This window comes from Ictidomys tridecemlineatus, chromosome 6, assembly GCF_052094955.1.
Source record: "Ictidomys tridecemlineatus isolate mIctTri1 chromosome 6, mIctTri1.hap1, whole genome shotgun sequence".
Taxonomy (NCBI): domain Eukaryota; kingdom Metazoa; phylum Chordata; class Mammalia; order Rodentia; family Sciuridae; genus Ictidomys; species Ictidomys tridecemlineatus.
This window is the reverse complement of record NC_135482.1, coordinates 70371727-70388980: the sequence shown is the minus strand read 5'-3', so window position 1 is coordinate 70388980 and position 17254 is coordinate 70371727. Positions and strand designations below refer to the sequence as shown.

Below are 17254 nucleotides of genomic sequence, written 5' to 3'. Positions count from 1 at the left end.
TGTTTCTTACTTTCATTGATAAAACAGAAACTTAGAGAAGAATCTGACCACAATTCCCTCCCACTCCTTCTATCCAACCAACAGCATCTGTACCCAGATACTCTCTTTGTCATCTATTAGTGCACATGAAAACTCTATGATACTAAAAGAAGTTAATCCCTCCACCTATGCCCTTATTCCCATCTCTTCTCACTACTTAAAACATTACTCTAGCAATTCTCCCTGCCATCTGTCTTATATCATCATTGCTTGGTGACAGCTAATCAAAGTGTCCATGCACTGAAACCAGTCTTTACCAGTTTGGTAAGCACAGAACTGAGAGTTTAGAAACATTTTTTTAGACACATGATGCTGGAGACCAAACCTAAATCTTGCACATGCTATGCAAGTGCTCTACCACTGAGCTATTTACCCAGCCCCGCTTTTGAAACTTTTATAAGATTCTAATAGAATAAGTTTATGTTTATTGAAGTAAATAATTTGAAAATTGGCTTGTATTTATTTTTTAATTATTTTAAAATACACATAAAATTATGATCACAACCATTTTTATGTGTACAGTTCAGTAGTATTAAGTATATTCATCGCTGTTGCACAAGCATTCTCCAGAACTTTTTCATCTTGTAAATCCCTACACCCATTAATGACTCCCATTTGTCCCTTCTTTTGCCTCCTGGTAGTTACCATTCTACGTTTTACTGTTATGAATTTGACTATTTTGGACACCTCTTATAATGAGAATCACATAGAATGTCTTTCTTGACAGGCTCACTTCACTTGGCATAATGTTGCTAAGAACCATGTTGTTGCATGTGTCAGAACATCCTTCATTTTTAAGGACTATTAGAATGGAATATCATTCCTTTGTAAATTTCCATATATTAGTCCATTTGTACAAGGCTCTAATTCCCGATATTATTACATTGGAAATTAAATTTCAATATGAATTCTGGAGGAACACACATTCAAATCATACCATATGTATATATAGCATTTCATTTACCCATCTCCCCATCCATGCACTCTTGGGCTCTTTCCACCTTCTGGCTGTTGCTAATAATACTGCGATGAATATAGGTGTACAAATATCCCTTCAAGATCCTGCTTTCAATTCTTGGGAATTTAGTCCCACAAGTAGAATTCCTGGATTATAAAATGACTCTATTTCTAATTTCTTCAAGAAAGGCCATACTGTTTTCCACAGAGAATTTTGGAAGACACTTCTATTTTCTCTTTTTCATTTTATCTTTCTAGTTATAATAATTTTTATTTTATATAAAAGTACCAGTTAATAAATAACCAGAAATTTTGAACAAAAAATACAATCTTTTACTACAGATAGTTTGAGAAGTACTTCATTAGATGATTCCCATTAACATACACACTTCAAAACAATGGCAACAACGAAATCTTACTTAGCTCTCACTTCCCTCACCAGCTCCAGTACTTTTCTCCAGTCTTATTATTAACTAACGCCCTCTGTCTGTGTTCTCATAACATCACCCCAGCCAGGCTTTCATGGCCTTCATGAAATGGGACTTCATGTCCTATTTCTGCATGAACCTGCTCAGGTATAGGTCATGGATGTCTCTGCACTGCTATAACAAAGGGTCAGTTTTCATTCTCTGTTTTCTTTGATTTACCAGCAATATGTGACTCAGTTAATCACTCTTCCTATCTGATATACTTCCTTTCCTCTTGGTGTCCAGGACCATTCTTAGTCTTGGAACATGCTTGGTTTTCTTTCTTCTTTGATAATGAATCCATCACAAGTATCTTCTGCTATTTTTAATTTGTCTTTGTGCTCTCTTAATATCCGAACCAATAGCATTTGTACACAAGCTGCTTGCTCACTCGTGTTTAATTGATTTTCTAAAAAACATTTCAAAAGGAATCTGAAAATCAAAATCCTGCCTCTCCTCCATCAAAACCTGCTTCTCCTGAATTGATCTAAGTTGTTCAGTGAGAAAGCTCGTCATCCTGCCTCTTCTTCCTCATCAAATTGTCCACATCAGAAACATTAGCAAATGCTCTGGGTTACTTTTAAATACATCAAGAATTGAACTTTCTTCATCCTTGCTGCTCCCACTCTGGCTTGAGCTACCAGTGTCTATCACCTCTGTCACTACTATAGATACCCTGTTTCCACTCCTCTTCTCTACTGTTTAGCCTCAACATGGTTGCCAGAATGATCCTTTTTAAAACCAGTTTTTAAATTAAGTCAAATCAGATGATGACTCTCCTCAAATCCTTCAATTACTTTACTTTATGTAAACACTAAGTTCTTACAGTGTCTTCAAGGCTCTATATAATATTTCTCCAGTTAGTTCCTCCAAGTCTCACTCTCTGCACTTTACTCCAATGGTGAGGTGCTCTGTGATCTGCGCTGAACACTCCAGGTTTCTCCAGAATTAGCAGTTGAGCTGTTCTTTGTTTAAAACTTGATTATCCCAGATATCCTCACAGCTAATCCCCTTACCTTCTTTAAGAGTTCATTTGGCAAACTTCATGAAGCTCTTCCTGGACTACTAGATTTTGCATTGCAATCTATCTTCTCCTACTAGAAAACTTCCATCTTCTTCCTGCTCTGTTTCTCTTGTCTATGGCATTGATTAGTTTCGTGGCACTATTATATATTAATTATTCATAATATTTATAATTTGTTCCTAGAATGTAAACTCTGGGAAAGCATATGTTTTATTTGCTTATATGTCTTTAGCACTGAGAATAGTGCCTGGCATAGAACACCCTTGAAAAATCTTTGTTGAATGAAATAATCCTATTCTTAATTTTATCAGCAGAAAAAATTGCTTTGTGCCTTCCATTAGAACAAATTACCTAATAGCATAAGGCTGTTAGAGGTAAACAAAAACAAAGTATCAGAATAGACTGTATTATGTACAAGTGCATTTTGTGGGATCTCCCAGAAACAATTAAAATAATCCTCATGCTCTCATGTGCGCTCTCTCTCTTTCTCTCTCTCTCTCTCTCTCTCTCTCTCTCTCTCTCCTTATAGATATCTATAAATATCTATAGATAATATATGTATACAAACATATACACACACATACAAATACATATACACATACATACATAATTACATATAATGAGAGAATATAGCATTAAAAAGATAGGTAATACTATTCATCATGTAGTACAATTAACTCATATTCAGATGGATTCACAATGGCTTTACACAAATTGCTTTACTACCAAAAGTATCTAACACAGACTCATTTTTAAGACAGTCACAAAATAAAGGAACTAGAGGAAAATGTTATGGCACAATTTATTTATTTATAATGTCCCACCAATAAAAGCTTCATTTAATACTGAATAGAGATAACATATAGGGTTCACTATTTTCAATAAATAAATAAAGAGAATGTATATCTGTCATACCCCACATGTTGCAACCTAACTGCCATCTGTTTTTTAATCTTCACTGGCTTTAAAATACATCTCACTATCTCATCACTTTGACCTAGAATCCCAACCATGCCCACCTTTCGATCTCATACAGGAAATATCCAAATGGCTATTCAAATGGCTAGTAAGCAAATAGAATGATGCTCAAGATATATAATAATCAGGGTAATGTAATTAAAGTCACAATGAGGTTTCATTTTATACTTAATTAAATTGGCTAATTTTTAAAAAAAAGATTAACAATATCAAAATCTGGAAAGGAATGCAGAGCAACTGAAAATTTCTACATTGAGAAGCGCAGTGTTGCACATATTTTGGAAAATGGTTTGGCACTTTCTTATGGAGTTAAACACATGCTTATCCTATGACCCGCAAGTCTATCCCAAGAGAAATTCAAACATGTCTACAAGAAGACTTGCACAGAGATGCTCATAGAAGCTTTGTTCATAATAGTCCCAAGCCAGAAAGGATCCAAATCCTACAGACAGAAGAGTAAGTAAATTATGTGCATTTAGACAGCTGAATTTCACTTCTGTATAAAGGAACAAGTGCTGATGCACCCAAAAATGCTGATGAAGCTCAAAACATTATGTTGAACAAAAGAAGCCTGATCCACCCTCTCCGAAAAATCTACACTGTTTCCACTTACACTAAGATCAAGAACAGGCAAATTAATCTATAGAGATAGAAATCAAAACAGGAGATTTCTTTGGAGAGACAGGAAATGATCCAGAAACAGGGGAGACTGAACTTGGCACAGTGATAGGAGTGTTCTAATTTTAATTGGGATGTGTTCTAATTTTGATTGGGATGTTGGCATTTATATTTGTTAAAACTTATCAGACCATAAACATAAGATCTATGCATTGTACTCATATGCCTCTGTTTCAAAAAATAATGTTTATGTTCAAATTGAATTAGGCTACCCAATAAATCACCTATAAATAGTATATCCCCATTTTGGCCACACAACATTGTTCCTAAAGATTCATGACATACAGTAAACTGAAAGTTTGCTAAGGAACAGAATAAGGTCCAATCGCAGATTGAATCAGGTGAACATCTTGGAGAACATTTCTTATTTAATGGTCCAATAATCAATAGCCCAGCATTCTCACTTCTAAAAGGTCTTTGTCTCTGCTCAACCTCAAAGTCAGTAACTCTCACAAATACAACCATTTCCCTCAAAAAGTCACTTAAAGAGGAAATGAGAGGGAAAAATATAAAGTTATTTTAAATAATTCTTACCCCCTAAATAAAAATACCATACCAAATAAAAATCAAATTTTAAGATTCAGTGCTAGGTAAACTGAAAAATTCTACTAAAACTTTGATCCTAAAATTATAAAATGAGAATTAGAGTGTTACATCATTTCCATGAGTACTTCAGCTACTACATAAATTACTGAAGTTCCAAATAAAACTTTAGTAATCAATTTATTTGTGATGTGAGCAATAGTCATAGGAAACACATGCCTTTTGGTGGAAAAATGATTCCAAAGAAAAACAATAGCTGGTACAAGCATTTCCATGAAGCAACAGGTGGGAAAGATGCACTTTTAGCTACTGAATGGACTTTAGTTTTGAGAAGTGTTCAACCCTTGTCCAAGGTAAATGTAAGAGAGGGGCCGAATTAACCAACTCATTGCCAAGGAAATGTTCTGTCTATATGAGGGAGTCAGAAAAGACTACCACACCAAAACTTAATATAGACAACACTCTTTGCTAAATCTGAAAGAACATGACTTTATCTTGGAGCACAAAGCACAATTTGACGTCAGCCCCACCTACAATACATTTCCTTATCATGTTGAAACTTATCATTCAACACTGTATTGACAGATTTAGATGACTTCATGATTTATGTTAGAATAGTAGAGAAGTAGTTTGGTAGGCAGTTATTTTAGGGGCATAATATATTTTAATACATGTAAAACCAGAAAGATTTGACAATACCATTTAACACATTCAATTATACTTGACTGAATTTTATGGGTAAAGATGTATGTAATGGAAACATCTTTAAATATGGGGGATTTTCTGAAAGGTTAGGTTCTTGACATCTGTATTAATTTTAATAAAAATACTATTATATGTGTGTGTGTGTAATTATATGATGATTAAATCTAACTTTAATATTCATCTGCTACATGCTGAAAAAAGGGTAAAATTGAACATTCAATTCAGCTGACAATGCGTACATCCAAAAAACATGGCAATAACATTAATTCAACCAGCTAAACAAAAATTGACAGCAAGTAATGAACAGAGTGCTGAAATGCAGAGCAATCACATCCTTGGATAAACTCTTGATACAAGACTCACCCTTTGAGAAAACCTACCATCCCAGGACCACAGTTTGTTCCATCTGCCAGTGGCATGTGTTGAGTACGACAGCCCTTGTGAATTCCTTCTGCACTTGTGCACCAGAGACGCCGGCATTGTCTCTGCAGAGAAACCAAAGGCAGGCAAGCAAGTGTAAGCATATGATCACCCAGACCAATTCAGTATAATGCATATTATAAGTTCATCTGATCTATTTCCTAGTTTCAAAGTCAAAGCTGGAAATGGTTACCAAACATCCTTACAAAGTAAGTTCTAGTCACTGTTTTTCCTCTAAGCACAAAAAATGGCATCATTTACTTTTGAAGAAAGGTTAAATTTTATTCATTGATGAACAATGGGAGAAACGAACTGGAGTATAAATATTAAAATTTACATGAGACATTTTTCTTTCTTGACGAGATATTTTTCTAAAGGGACTTATTGTTGCTAAATGTTATTCATAATGAGTTTCCAAAAAGTCCTTTTTGATGTAATGGTGGAATGTATGAATAATGTGCATAGAAATGCTGTATAATGTACTGAAGTTTCCTATTTTGTGAATATAATGCATACTTTAAATTTTTGAACAAAGGGTTCTGAAGTTTGCACAAGAAATTAAAATCCCTGCAGGGCCATAGGGCATATACTCAAAATAATTCCTTTCTTTTTCTGAATTTAAACTTGAAGTTTATCTAGAGTCTAAATCAGATCAGGAAGCAATGTATATTTTATAATGAAATATTAAGAAAATCTTTCCTCCTACACAGTAAATGTTTAAAGGCTTATTAAGATTTTTTTATGAATTTAGGGTTTTAGGAATAATATTCCTATGTATAATAAGATTTGCATGTCCCTACTTTCACTGATAACTGACTTATCCATGCATTCATTCAACATTCAATAAGCATTTATTTTGGGACAGCCATTATTGTTGCAGATCCTGAACTGGACACTGAAAATATAAGTCAAGAATCCCATATCTGAAATGCTTGGAAAAAGAAGTGCTTCAGATCTTGTATATTTTCAAATACTGACACATATACAATAAGATAAGTTGAGGATGGGACCCAAGCCTAAACAAAACTTCATTTGTTACATAGCATGAAGGTAATCCCTTTTACATTATTTTTAGTGCACTTGTGTTTTGACTAGGACACATCATATGAGGTTGGATGTGAACGTTTCCATTTGGGGTATGACATCTATATTCAAAAATTTTAGAACTTGGGGCATTTCAGATTTAGAATTTTTGGATTAGGGATGCTCAACCAGTATATATGTGTTTAAATGAGTAAATAAGTCTGCATTTCTGGACCAATGAGCCTCACAATCTAGGAAAGCAGAAATCAATTTGGCAAAGTTGTGCAAAGGCATGAAGAAAGCAAAGTGCCTACTCTGCTTGGCAAAATGAGGCATGGATTTGCAAAAGCAGTGATATTGATTATAAATTACCTCCTAAATTTACCATAAAGTAAAAGAAAATCATAATTATAGATCCAGTAACAAAAGTGTTAGGATCAGTTATTTTAATGGAAACTAAAAGAAAAAATACCATATTAAAATCCTCAAAGTAAACAATAAAGTAACAGCTTAGTGAAAAATAAGTTACTGTATTTGATTTAATTCTTCTGTATTTGACTCTATGTAAAAGAAAATGTAGCATATGTTAGATTCCTGAGGCCTTTAAAAAAACTCAGTATCAAAACATCTACATTTCCCCTCACCCCCAAAAAATATCATTTGAAAATAAATATTTGAAGACTTTTAATTTTAAAATTTTACTACCACTCTAGGGCTCAAATTTCTAAATAAGAGTATTTCGCAGGAATCTGTGAGAATTAACAAAGATAATTTTAAGTATCTCACATGGTACCTAGTAAACAATAAGAACTCAACTAGTTTTAGTTTTTTATTTTTACCCACTTTCTTCCAAATTCCAGATTTTTCAGAGATTTAAAGACAGTTGTTCTCTTCCATTTAAGAGAATAAACATAAATTTTGAAATATATACTAACTATGACTTTATGGTAGTTCTTAAACAAAGGGACAGAATTTTTCTTACCAAATAAGGACACACTTGTGATCCAGGACCAAACATAAGCTCACACTGTTTGTTTACATCATACATTAACCCAGGCAGTTGTGAAGACAGGTCATATATTCTTCCATTCGGTTTATCAAGAAGGCATTCTCCATGGCCAGTGCTGTACCAATGACAGAAAATAACATGTTGTGAATACAAGTGGATACATTTCAGTACAACATTCATCACATTTGCTGTTTTCTCACACTTTCAAGAAGAATATTTTCCATAATTTAAAAACCAACGCATGTCAACATGCATAACGACAGCCTCACAGTTTACAAGGGATTTTTAGTATGATTGTTTGTGCTTGATTCCCAAGTTGCACAATACAAAACTAAAAAAAAAAAAAAAAAAAAAAAAAAAAAAAAAAACGGCTGAGAATGTAGCTCAGAGTAGAGAACTTGCTTCGATGTACAAGACCCCGGGTTCAATCCCCAAGACCACACACACAAAAATGTAATGACAAGAAATAAACATAAATTCAATACAGTATAATTTGTATCACAATGTTGGGTCTACTTTGCTATCCAGTAGTAATATCTTAAATATAATGCCCAAACTGTCAAAATGTGGAAAAAATAAAAATAGTTTTCAAATCATTTGAGAGCATGGTTTTAGTTCTAAACCAACAAAAATGGAATTTTAAAAAGTCTCATGCTATCTCCAAGTTTCATGTTTCTCAAGGAGAGAGAGCACAGCACAGTCAAGGTCACTGGCTTTGGGAGCATACATTTTGGTGTCACCACTTCCTAGAATACTTAATCTCCCTGAGCCTGGGTCTCCTTATCTCTGAATTGAGAGTGGTAATGTCTTGTCACTTACTATTAGAGTATAGTCACATGCCACATAACAATGTTTTAGGCAATGATGGGCCTCCTATGAGATAGTGGTGCCATTAAGATTAGAACAGTGACATCATAGTGCCCAGTGACATCATAGCTGTCATCATGTTGTAGTGTAACACATTACTCACACGTCTGTGGTGATGCTGGTGTGAACAAACCTACTGCACTGACAGTAGTATAAAACTGTAGAACTTGCAACTATGTTCAGTATATCATACTTGATAATAAGTGGTTTTATGTATTTACTATACTACACTTTTCAATCTTTATTTTAGTATACTCCTCTTTATAATAAAATTTATTGTGAAACTTTGCTGTTATGCTAGCAACAGCCTGACATTATATTCTGTTTACTGTGTTTTTGGATTACATCAAGGTTACATTTAGTGAATGACCTGCATCATACAGGTTTGTGAAAACATGTTCTAAGATGTTGACACAATGATGAATTGTGGTACTTCTCAAACTGTATCCCCATCACTAAGGAATGCATGATTATACATGATATATTTAAATTACTTAGAAAAACAGTAAATAGCATGAGAAATATGTATGTCACTCCTTTTTTTATGAAATGCCCAATCTATAGAAAACTCTGTGAAAATGTTCAGCTACTTCAACTGTGCTAAAAGCAACAATTTGTTCCACTGTAATAATAATTAAAAGAAATATTTTTTGAAACTTTTGCTGGCTAAAATGGCATTTTAATTTTTTCAATAAAATGAACATGTATAAAATCTCCATTGAAGAGAATAAAAATATTATTCCTTTCTGAAAAAAAGCACACTCAGTGGTATTTTTTATCAATACATTAGTTAATCATAGAAAAAAGCTAGATGAACTATGTACAAGTCAGAAACTATATGTTGGGCTTTTAAATTAAATTCCCATATAAAGATAAATGATTCTCTGCTGGTTGTAATTATAGATCATACTTATGAACATACATTCTAAAGCAAAGTTAACTAATTCCCATAGTTTTCATTAAGAGAAAGGTAGCTATAGAAAATACTAACACTGTTAAATTGGTGGTTAGACTGTATATAACAGTAGAAGAAATAAAGGAGCAATGCATTTATGAGAAAAGATTTTCTGTAAAGAGCTTAGGTTTGCATTTGGATAAGTTTCAGTGATAGAAACACCATTTAGATGAAAATAAAAAAGTGGAAAGTAGAGAAAAATAGCAGAAGGTAAAGAGAGAAGGCAAGAAAACCTTATCTGCCTCCTCTCTTCAGAGTTAGAAAGGGCCTCCAGAAGAGTATGTAAAGTTGGAGGCTCCACGTCTCTGTGCCTGTACACAGCTACATTAACTGTGTAACTCATAATTGACTTTAGAACTCTTCTCTGTTCTTTAGGAGCATCCAAACTTCAGCCATTCAACTCCTTCCAAAATATGACTAATAACTTCTGAAAAACTCAAAAGCACATAAGGAAGCTGTGATTGCCATTAAGTTTCTCCCAATTAGAGTTTTCATCATAATAAAGAGTTCAAATAAAAAACATGACAGGTAGGTATGAACTACAATAAAAAATATTTTTTAAAAGGAGTGAAATTATATGTATATACATGCTTTTCTTTTTTGAAACATCCATTTGTGTAGTTAAAGTAAGCTTAAGTCTAAAAAATGAAAAAACAAATTTTTCATAATTTAAAGTTAGGGCCATTACATGATACTGATGTTTAATTCCAATTTCTTTGCATTTAAAACTATCATCATGTGGAACATTAAATCTAAAAATAAAAACATGAATTAAAGAATACACCTTTCATATCTTGTAATCTAGTAGTAAATAACCAATTACTCAACTAAAGAAATATAAATTCAGACTTACTCTAGGAATTCAGTGATGTATTTCTGACTACATTTTGACCAGGTCCAAGGACTCGTGTGGTAATTTAAAGTTGGGGCCATTACATGATACTGATGTTTAATTCCAATTTCTTTGCATTTAAAACTATCATCATGTGGAACATTAAATCTAAAATAAAAACATGAATTAAAGAATACTATCAAAAATAAACACAACATTCGTAACATATCTCATATTTATACTATAATATAATGAAGAAATATATTAATCTGATTATATTGGATTTTTTTCACTCTTGATCACTCCATAAGACAGTATAATTTCATATTTGGAAGCCCAGGATTTCTGAGAAGCACTAGATTATACCTGTGATCAGTTGTACTGTCAACTTGGCATCTGAGTCTAAACAATAAAAATATTTGGAATCTGGCTCACCTCCTCACAACACAAGCATAGCATTCACATAAAAATGCCTGCAGGTTTCAACAAGGATATCCTAGAGATACATGTGGACATATTAGGTAAGGTGATACCACATTACATTCTAGGTCTTTGAATGTTCATACAGTATCCAAAAGACTTCTTTAATCCCTGACTCCATATCATTCTATAGTATTCATCTGTATTATATGAAACAACCTAACTACTGTTTCTGCTCTACAATTAATAAGTAAAATGGATTGAATTAGAATAATAAAAAATTTCCAAAGGACAACCAATACTTCACAGTGATAGCAAAAATTTTAAATATTAAGCAGGTTAACCACAAGTCCTACACTCTTTTACAGACTCAAGTAGAAACCCAAGTTTAGAAGAATCGCCAAAATCGCCTAATTCAGGTTTTTGCATGCTGAGACTTGTATTTAAAACACTGTTTCAATTGAACTACTTACCCTTATTCTGGACACCTAAAGTTTCTAAGGAAGAAAAGAAATTCTAAGCACTCTTTGAGAGAAAGGCTTCTATTTTTTTTTTATTTTATTTTTTTTATTGGTTGTTCACAACATTACAAAGCTCTTGACATATCATATTACATTTACATTATGTAAAAATGTGGATGTGTAACCAAATGTGATTCTGCAATCTGCATTTGGGGTAAAAATTGGGAGTTCATAACCCACTTCAATCTAATGTATGAGAAAGGCTTCTATGACTTGGCAGCTTTGGAGACCAGCAAATGGTACTTCCTGCTTGTTGCTGCAATACTTCAACAGTCTGTAGGTGCTCTCTTCAACAAACTTACAAAACTGGCTAAGACATAACTATGCTAAAAGGGAACTGAAAAGGTGCTAGTTAACTAAAAGTTATGTCCATTTCAAATTTTTCTACATAAAAGCTCTAATGATATCTTGAGAAATAATCAGAAAAAAAATGTGATAAAACTACAGGAGGTAATTCAGCCTCAGTTTCTTATGAGCAAAGTAGCAAAAGAAACTTCAGGATATACTCTGGGGGTACAGTTGAAATTGTTTTTCAGAGGATGAATTGTAAGGCCTTCTGATTTTTAATGGATGCTCAAAAGACACCATGGGAAATCATGGCCTCCATTCTTACAGCATAGAGCCCCAGCAGAATTTTAGTAAAGCAGGAACAGATAGCAGAATCACAAATTTTTATGAGAAAATATGGAGTGTTGGAGGGGGTTTTAAAATATTTTAACAAATAGAAATTTCCATGGGCTATGTTCACTGTTGAGACTCTGAGCTATAAGAGCAAGAAATGAGCACTATTAGAAATTGTGTGCGATTTCATCAGCACCAGGAGCCCCTACAGGCCTTCCCATAAGATGGTAGTAGACAATACCTGGTCGTGTAAAGGGTAACAAGGGATAGAGGCAAGAAGTGCTCGTCATGTAATCCAATAAAGTAAATTAAATAAAAGAATTGTCAAGTTCTAGTTCTCTGCTAAGTCTGATGATTTGTGCAGTCTGTTTGACCTAATATAGAACACAAAAGAGCTAGAGGTAGCACTGCAAGGATAAAAAATATTTTATAAAAGAATAAACGTGTTCACTACTCAATTGAAGATAGAGTTTTAGGCATTCTGTACAATGACAAATAGAAGGCACATTACTGAGGGAATAGAAGGTACTTACACATGCCCAAGTTCATGGGCTATAGTAAAGGCGGCACTAAGTCCATTTTCTTCACTAATAGAGCAGCTCCGTAAGGGATCACACAGGGTACCTAATTCTGCTAAGCCTGAAAAATTTTACATTTGTACTTCATCAAAATGGGAAATAACCATCAAAATCATAAAATAAGAATTAAATTTTAAAGCATTTAACCATTGGTATTACTCCTTAGAAATGAGTACAGGGTGAGCAGTTAATACCAAATAAATTTTCTTTAAAAGTTAAACAAAGGATTGATTTTCAGCAGCTTTTCAGGAAATTATTGGACTGTTTCACTTAAGAAATAATCCAAAAAATACAGGGTGATCATACAATTTTTAAAAATATAAGAAAAGAAAAATATAGTTGGTGTAGTGTGGGCAGTAGGAAAGGTAATGGATATATTAACTGGTAACAGAAAAACTAACAAGAAAAGAAAAAAATAGCACAGAACTCTACAAATATATGAAATGCTTTTAATTTTTAAATTTAAAGCAGCATACAAATATTTAATTATTGCCTGATAATTAAATGAGTAAAACTTGTGGCTAAGATAGTACCTGCCACTTAATATACGTTGAATAAAATAAAATGATTATGATATAAGAATTATTTTAAGTACTCAGTAATTTTGTAACATTTCAGCAATAGAAACTGTTATTATATATCAGGATCTACTCATTCCTATATAAAAATTAGTGGGCAACCCAAATATGCTGTTGAAAGATCAAGATAGTATGAATTGGTTGTATACCAAAGGCAGCAATAATTATGGACTAAATATAGAGTCCTCTAAAAGTAATATAGATAAGAAGCTGAGTACAGTGGTACATGCCTGTAATCTCAGCAATTCTGGGGGTCACCCTGAGCAATTTAGCAAGATCGGGTCTCAAAATTTAAAAGGGCAGGGGATGGAGCTCAGTGGTAGACTACTTCTGAGTTCAATCCCTAGAACCTCAAAATAAATAAATAAATTGGTTAAAACCATAGTAAGATATTCAAAATAAATATTCATTAGAATAATACATATTCCATCATTATTCAAGTTAGCTTTTCATTTCTTTTTCAATTTACATAATATTATATTCTTTACTAATGCTATCGTTCAATATTTAGTTGTAAATTTATATGCACTCCTATGATTCCTCTCACAAAAGAAAAGATTTTTCATATATAAGATTAGTATTTCTTATTGCAAAGTTTTTGCATTTAGAAATTTCTTAATACAGAATGAGTAGATTTGTATTAGCTACTGTGCTTTTAGCTCCCTTTTTCAAGGTAATCTTTTATTCACAAAAGTTAAAAATATGAACATCTTCCTAGCATTTTAGATAGATTTTCTAACAATTTAAAACAATAGAATGCTTGTGGTACACTAGAGAAATGAAAGTTAAATTAAGGAATCTAAAATGACTGGGAAAAAAGTCAAAATCAAATAAGTTCATTAGCCAAAAATGGAAAGATTTGTCCTCTTTCTGAACCTATTACTAAAAGGTCTTTTTCATATTTAGAATCAAGACCATAAGTAGGGAAAGGAAGAAAGGAAAGTAGAAAGGAAGGAAGGAAGGAAGGAAGAAAAAATTAAATTAATTCTTGGACAAACTTCTATAGAGAATATGAGGAAATTCCTATTGTCCTTAAGATCCTAAAATTCATACTAGCATGTATAATTTTTTAGCCAATTCCCATTTTATGTGTTTTTTGTTATTGTTGTTGTCAGAATAAATTCAATAGGGACATGTTTTCTTCATGGATATATTGCTGTTCCCATGCCTTAGTTAGTATTTCTAAAAATCTGCCCAGTGGCTCAATTTTAATATATTTATTTTCAGAGATGTATAGATATTTGAACACAATATCAACTATATTATCACCCAAACTTTTGTTTCATGCTTAAAAATATAAAATTCTAAACTGAACATTTTAGTCCATAACAGATTTGTGAGGATATATATTACATGTGACTACACACCAGGCTCAAACACTCCTGTAAATGGTCAACACCAAGAAGCACTGAAGTGAAGGATTAGTATTATGGTACCAGGCAGCCGGGTAATGGCTCATGTCTAGTTACACTCAAGCAGATTCTGGTTTTTCAAAAACTGTTTGAGAAGAATAAGTAAGCATGGGCCCAAACATGATACAGTTTCTACGTGTTTAGAAGAAAACACTCCATAGACATCTAATTCAGTCCTCTTGAAGAATGAAAAAAATTTTTGACATATTTTGTAAAACATGCTCATGGGTCAAGGCAACAATACACACAAAAGGAGATACACCAGGAAGCCTAGCAATGATTAACCAACGCTTCATGTCATCAAGAACCTCTCAATTTATTTTTGATATATTTTAGATGAGAAAATAAGATGAATAATTAACATAAGCTGAATAGCCTTGGGTAAATTATTTATCCTCATCTGTAACACAGGAATAATACTAGTACTGACCTTATAGTTTACTCTGAAGATTAAATAAATTAAATTATAAAACCCCTTTACGATGTAAGACTCATAGGAAGCATTCAAATATTGTAGCTATAACTATCATCATTACTACCTATTTAATGGATAACATGCTTTCACTTTTATAGTCTTTATTTCTAAATGGCAGTATAGTTTATTCAAACAGAGTGCCTGAAAACTACAAAAAACATAAATAAGGACTTGAAGACCACCCACTTCTACAGGAATAGTCAAGAATGTCTAGCAGCTAACAATTTAATAAAGTTTAATAAAATTTAATAAAGATATGATAAGACACAGATATAATAATATAATAGAGAGATTTTTATAAAATGATTGACTCATAAAATATACCTAATTAAGCCAGAGGACAGATTGTAGGGAGGGGGGAATTCAGTTGTATAAAACTTAAAAGCATCAGGCATTTAATTCCACAACTGACTAAGAAGAGAGTTTTTAAGGGATCCCCTAACATAAAGAAATTAGATGCTTAAGTACAAGTATTTTTTAGTGAACGCTGAGCTGCATGATTTACTAAGAAATAAAATCTTCACCTCTGAAACCAAACACAGACATTCTCCCTCTCTCTTGCTACCTGAAATAATTATGCAACACAGGCATATGTACATATACACACATTCATATTCTGAACTAAATCCTAAGTGGTAAGCAATAAATAGTTAAGAATAGAAGCTACTGTGGTAGCAAATACTGATAAAAGCAATATGGTTCAAAGAGTGAGAGCTTGCTATAGGAAGCTTCAAGGTGGATCTACATCCTGAGTTTCCTCAATTAATCCAAGGATCCAAGTAATGAAGATTCTTTGGATTCCTACAAAATCCTCTCTTGAGGAAAACACACACTTTTTGAACTGGCTATATCACAATCCCCTGGGTTAATATTAAGTAAATGTGAGCTCACAACGTATACAAACAAGTCAACAAAGAGAAAGCAGAAATGACATGTCTGGCTCTGAAAATTTTCATATGTGGGAGTTTTCAGGGACTAACATAAAATTACTCCATACAAAATGTTTAAGGAAACATGAAATTCAATTACAAATATGAAAAAAAAGTTTTAAAAATGTAAAAAATGAACAAATAGATTGCAATTAAGAATTAAATAGCATATTTTAAATTAAAATGTATGTTAAAATAGAAATTTTGAAGGGTTAGTAAAACATCTAATTAGATACAACCAGAGAGAGAGAGAGAGAGAGAGAGAGAGAGAGAGAGAGAGATAGTAAAACGGAATATAGAGCTGCTTGAAGAGATAAAGAAATGAAGGTATGGAGAAAAGAATAAGAATACAACACAGATGTAATCTGAAACCCAAGGTAAGAATATATAGAATTAAATAACAAAATTTGAAATAATACAATGAAAAACAGATGACAATTTTCAGAAATGCTGCAGGATAGTGATCAGCAGATACTGAAATCACAATATATCCCAAATGGGATAAATAAAAAGAGATCTATCCATATTAAGGCAAAATTTTCATGAAACTACATTATATCTGAGACAAGAAGAGGATCTTATTTAAAAAAACAAACAGTTCATCAATGAATCTACAACTAAACAGTCTGCAATTCTCAATAGCAAAATCCAGATGACAAAACAATGACATTAGAAATACTGAAAGAGGGGCTGGGGATGTGGCTCAAGTGGTAGCACACTCGCCTAGCATGTGTGAGGCACTGGGTTCGATTCTCAGCACCACATAAAAATAAAATCAAGATATTGTGTCCACCTAAAACTAAAAAAATAAATTTTTTTAAAAAAAGAAATACTTTAAGAAAATAACTGTCAACCTAAAATTGGTACCTACAAAACTATATTTTCAAAATGAGAGTATATTGAAGACATTTCCAATAACATTCATATTTTAAAAAATTTGCCACTTGTACATCATCACTAAAGAATAATTTTAAGAATATAAATGAGGAAAAAAGGAAAACAACTTCAGAAACAAGATTTGAGAAGAAAGAAGAAATTATAAAAATTTTATAAACATGGAACAGATTTAAACAAATGCTGAATATAGCACAATGACATCCAATATGCAGGCTATGAAATGACACCAATAAAATAGTGGACAAGAATGCCAGGTAAGTTAGGAAGAAGCTAAACAAAGTTAGTACAAGCATCATTTATTTAGGAGAGAACTTTAGACAGGTAAG

The 17254-nt window shown here is 32.6% G+C and overlaps 1 protein-coding gene across 1 annotated transcript in view; it reads right to left on the bottom strand.

The window, feature by feature from the left end:
• Adamts20 (ADAM metallopeptidase with thrombospondin type 1 motif 20) overlaps window positions 1–17254 on the bottom strand; it is a 146286-nt gene that overhangs the window by 85525 nt on the left and 43507 nt on the right. Inside the window, exons 8-11 of the mRNA XM_078014858.1 lie at window positions 12593–12698; window positions 10519–10665; window positions 7817–7958; window positions 5772–5876 (exon numbers count right to left, since the gene is read on the bottom strand). Coding sequence (XP_077870984.1) covers window positions 5772–5876; window positions 7817–7958; window positions 10519–10665; window positions 12593–12698 — 500 coding nt within the window. The remainder of the gene's footprint in view (window positions 1–5771; window positions 5877–7816; window positions 7959–10518; window positions 10666–12592; window positions 12699–17254) is intronic.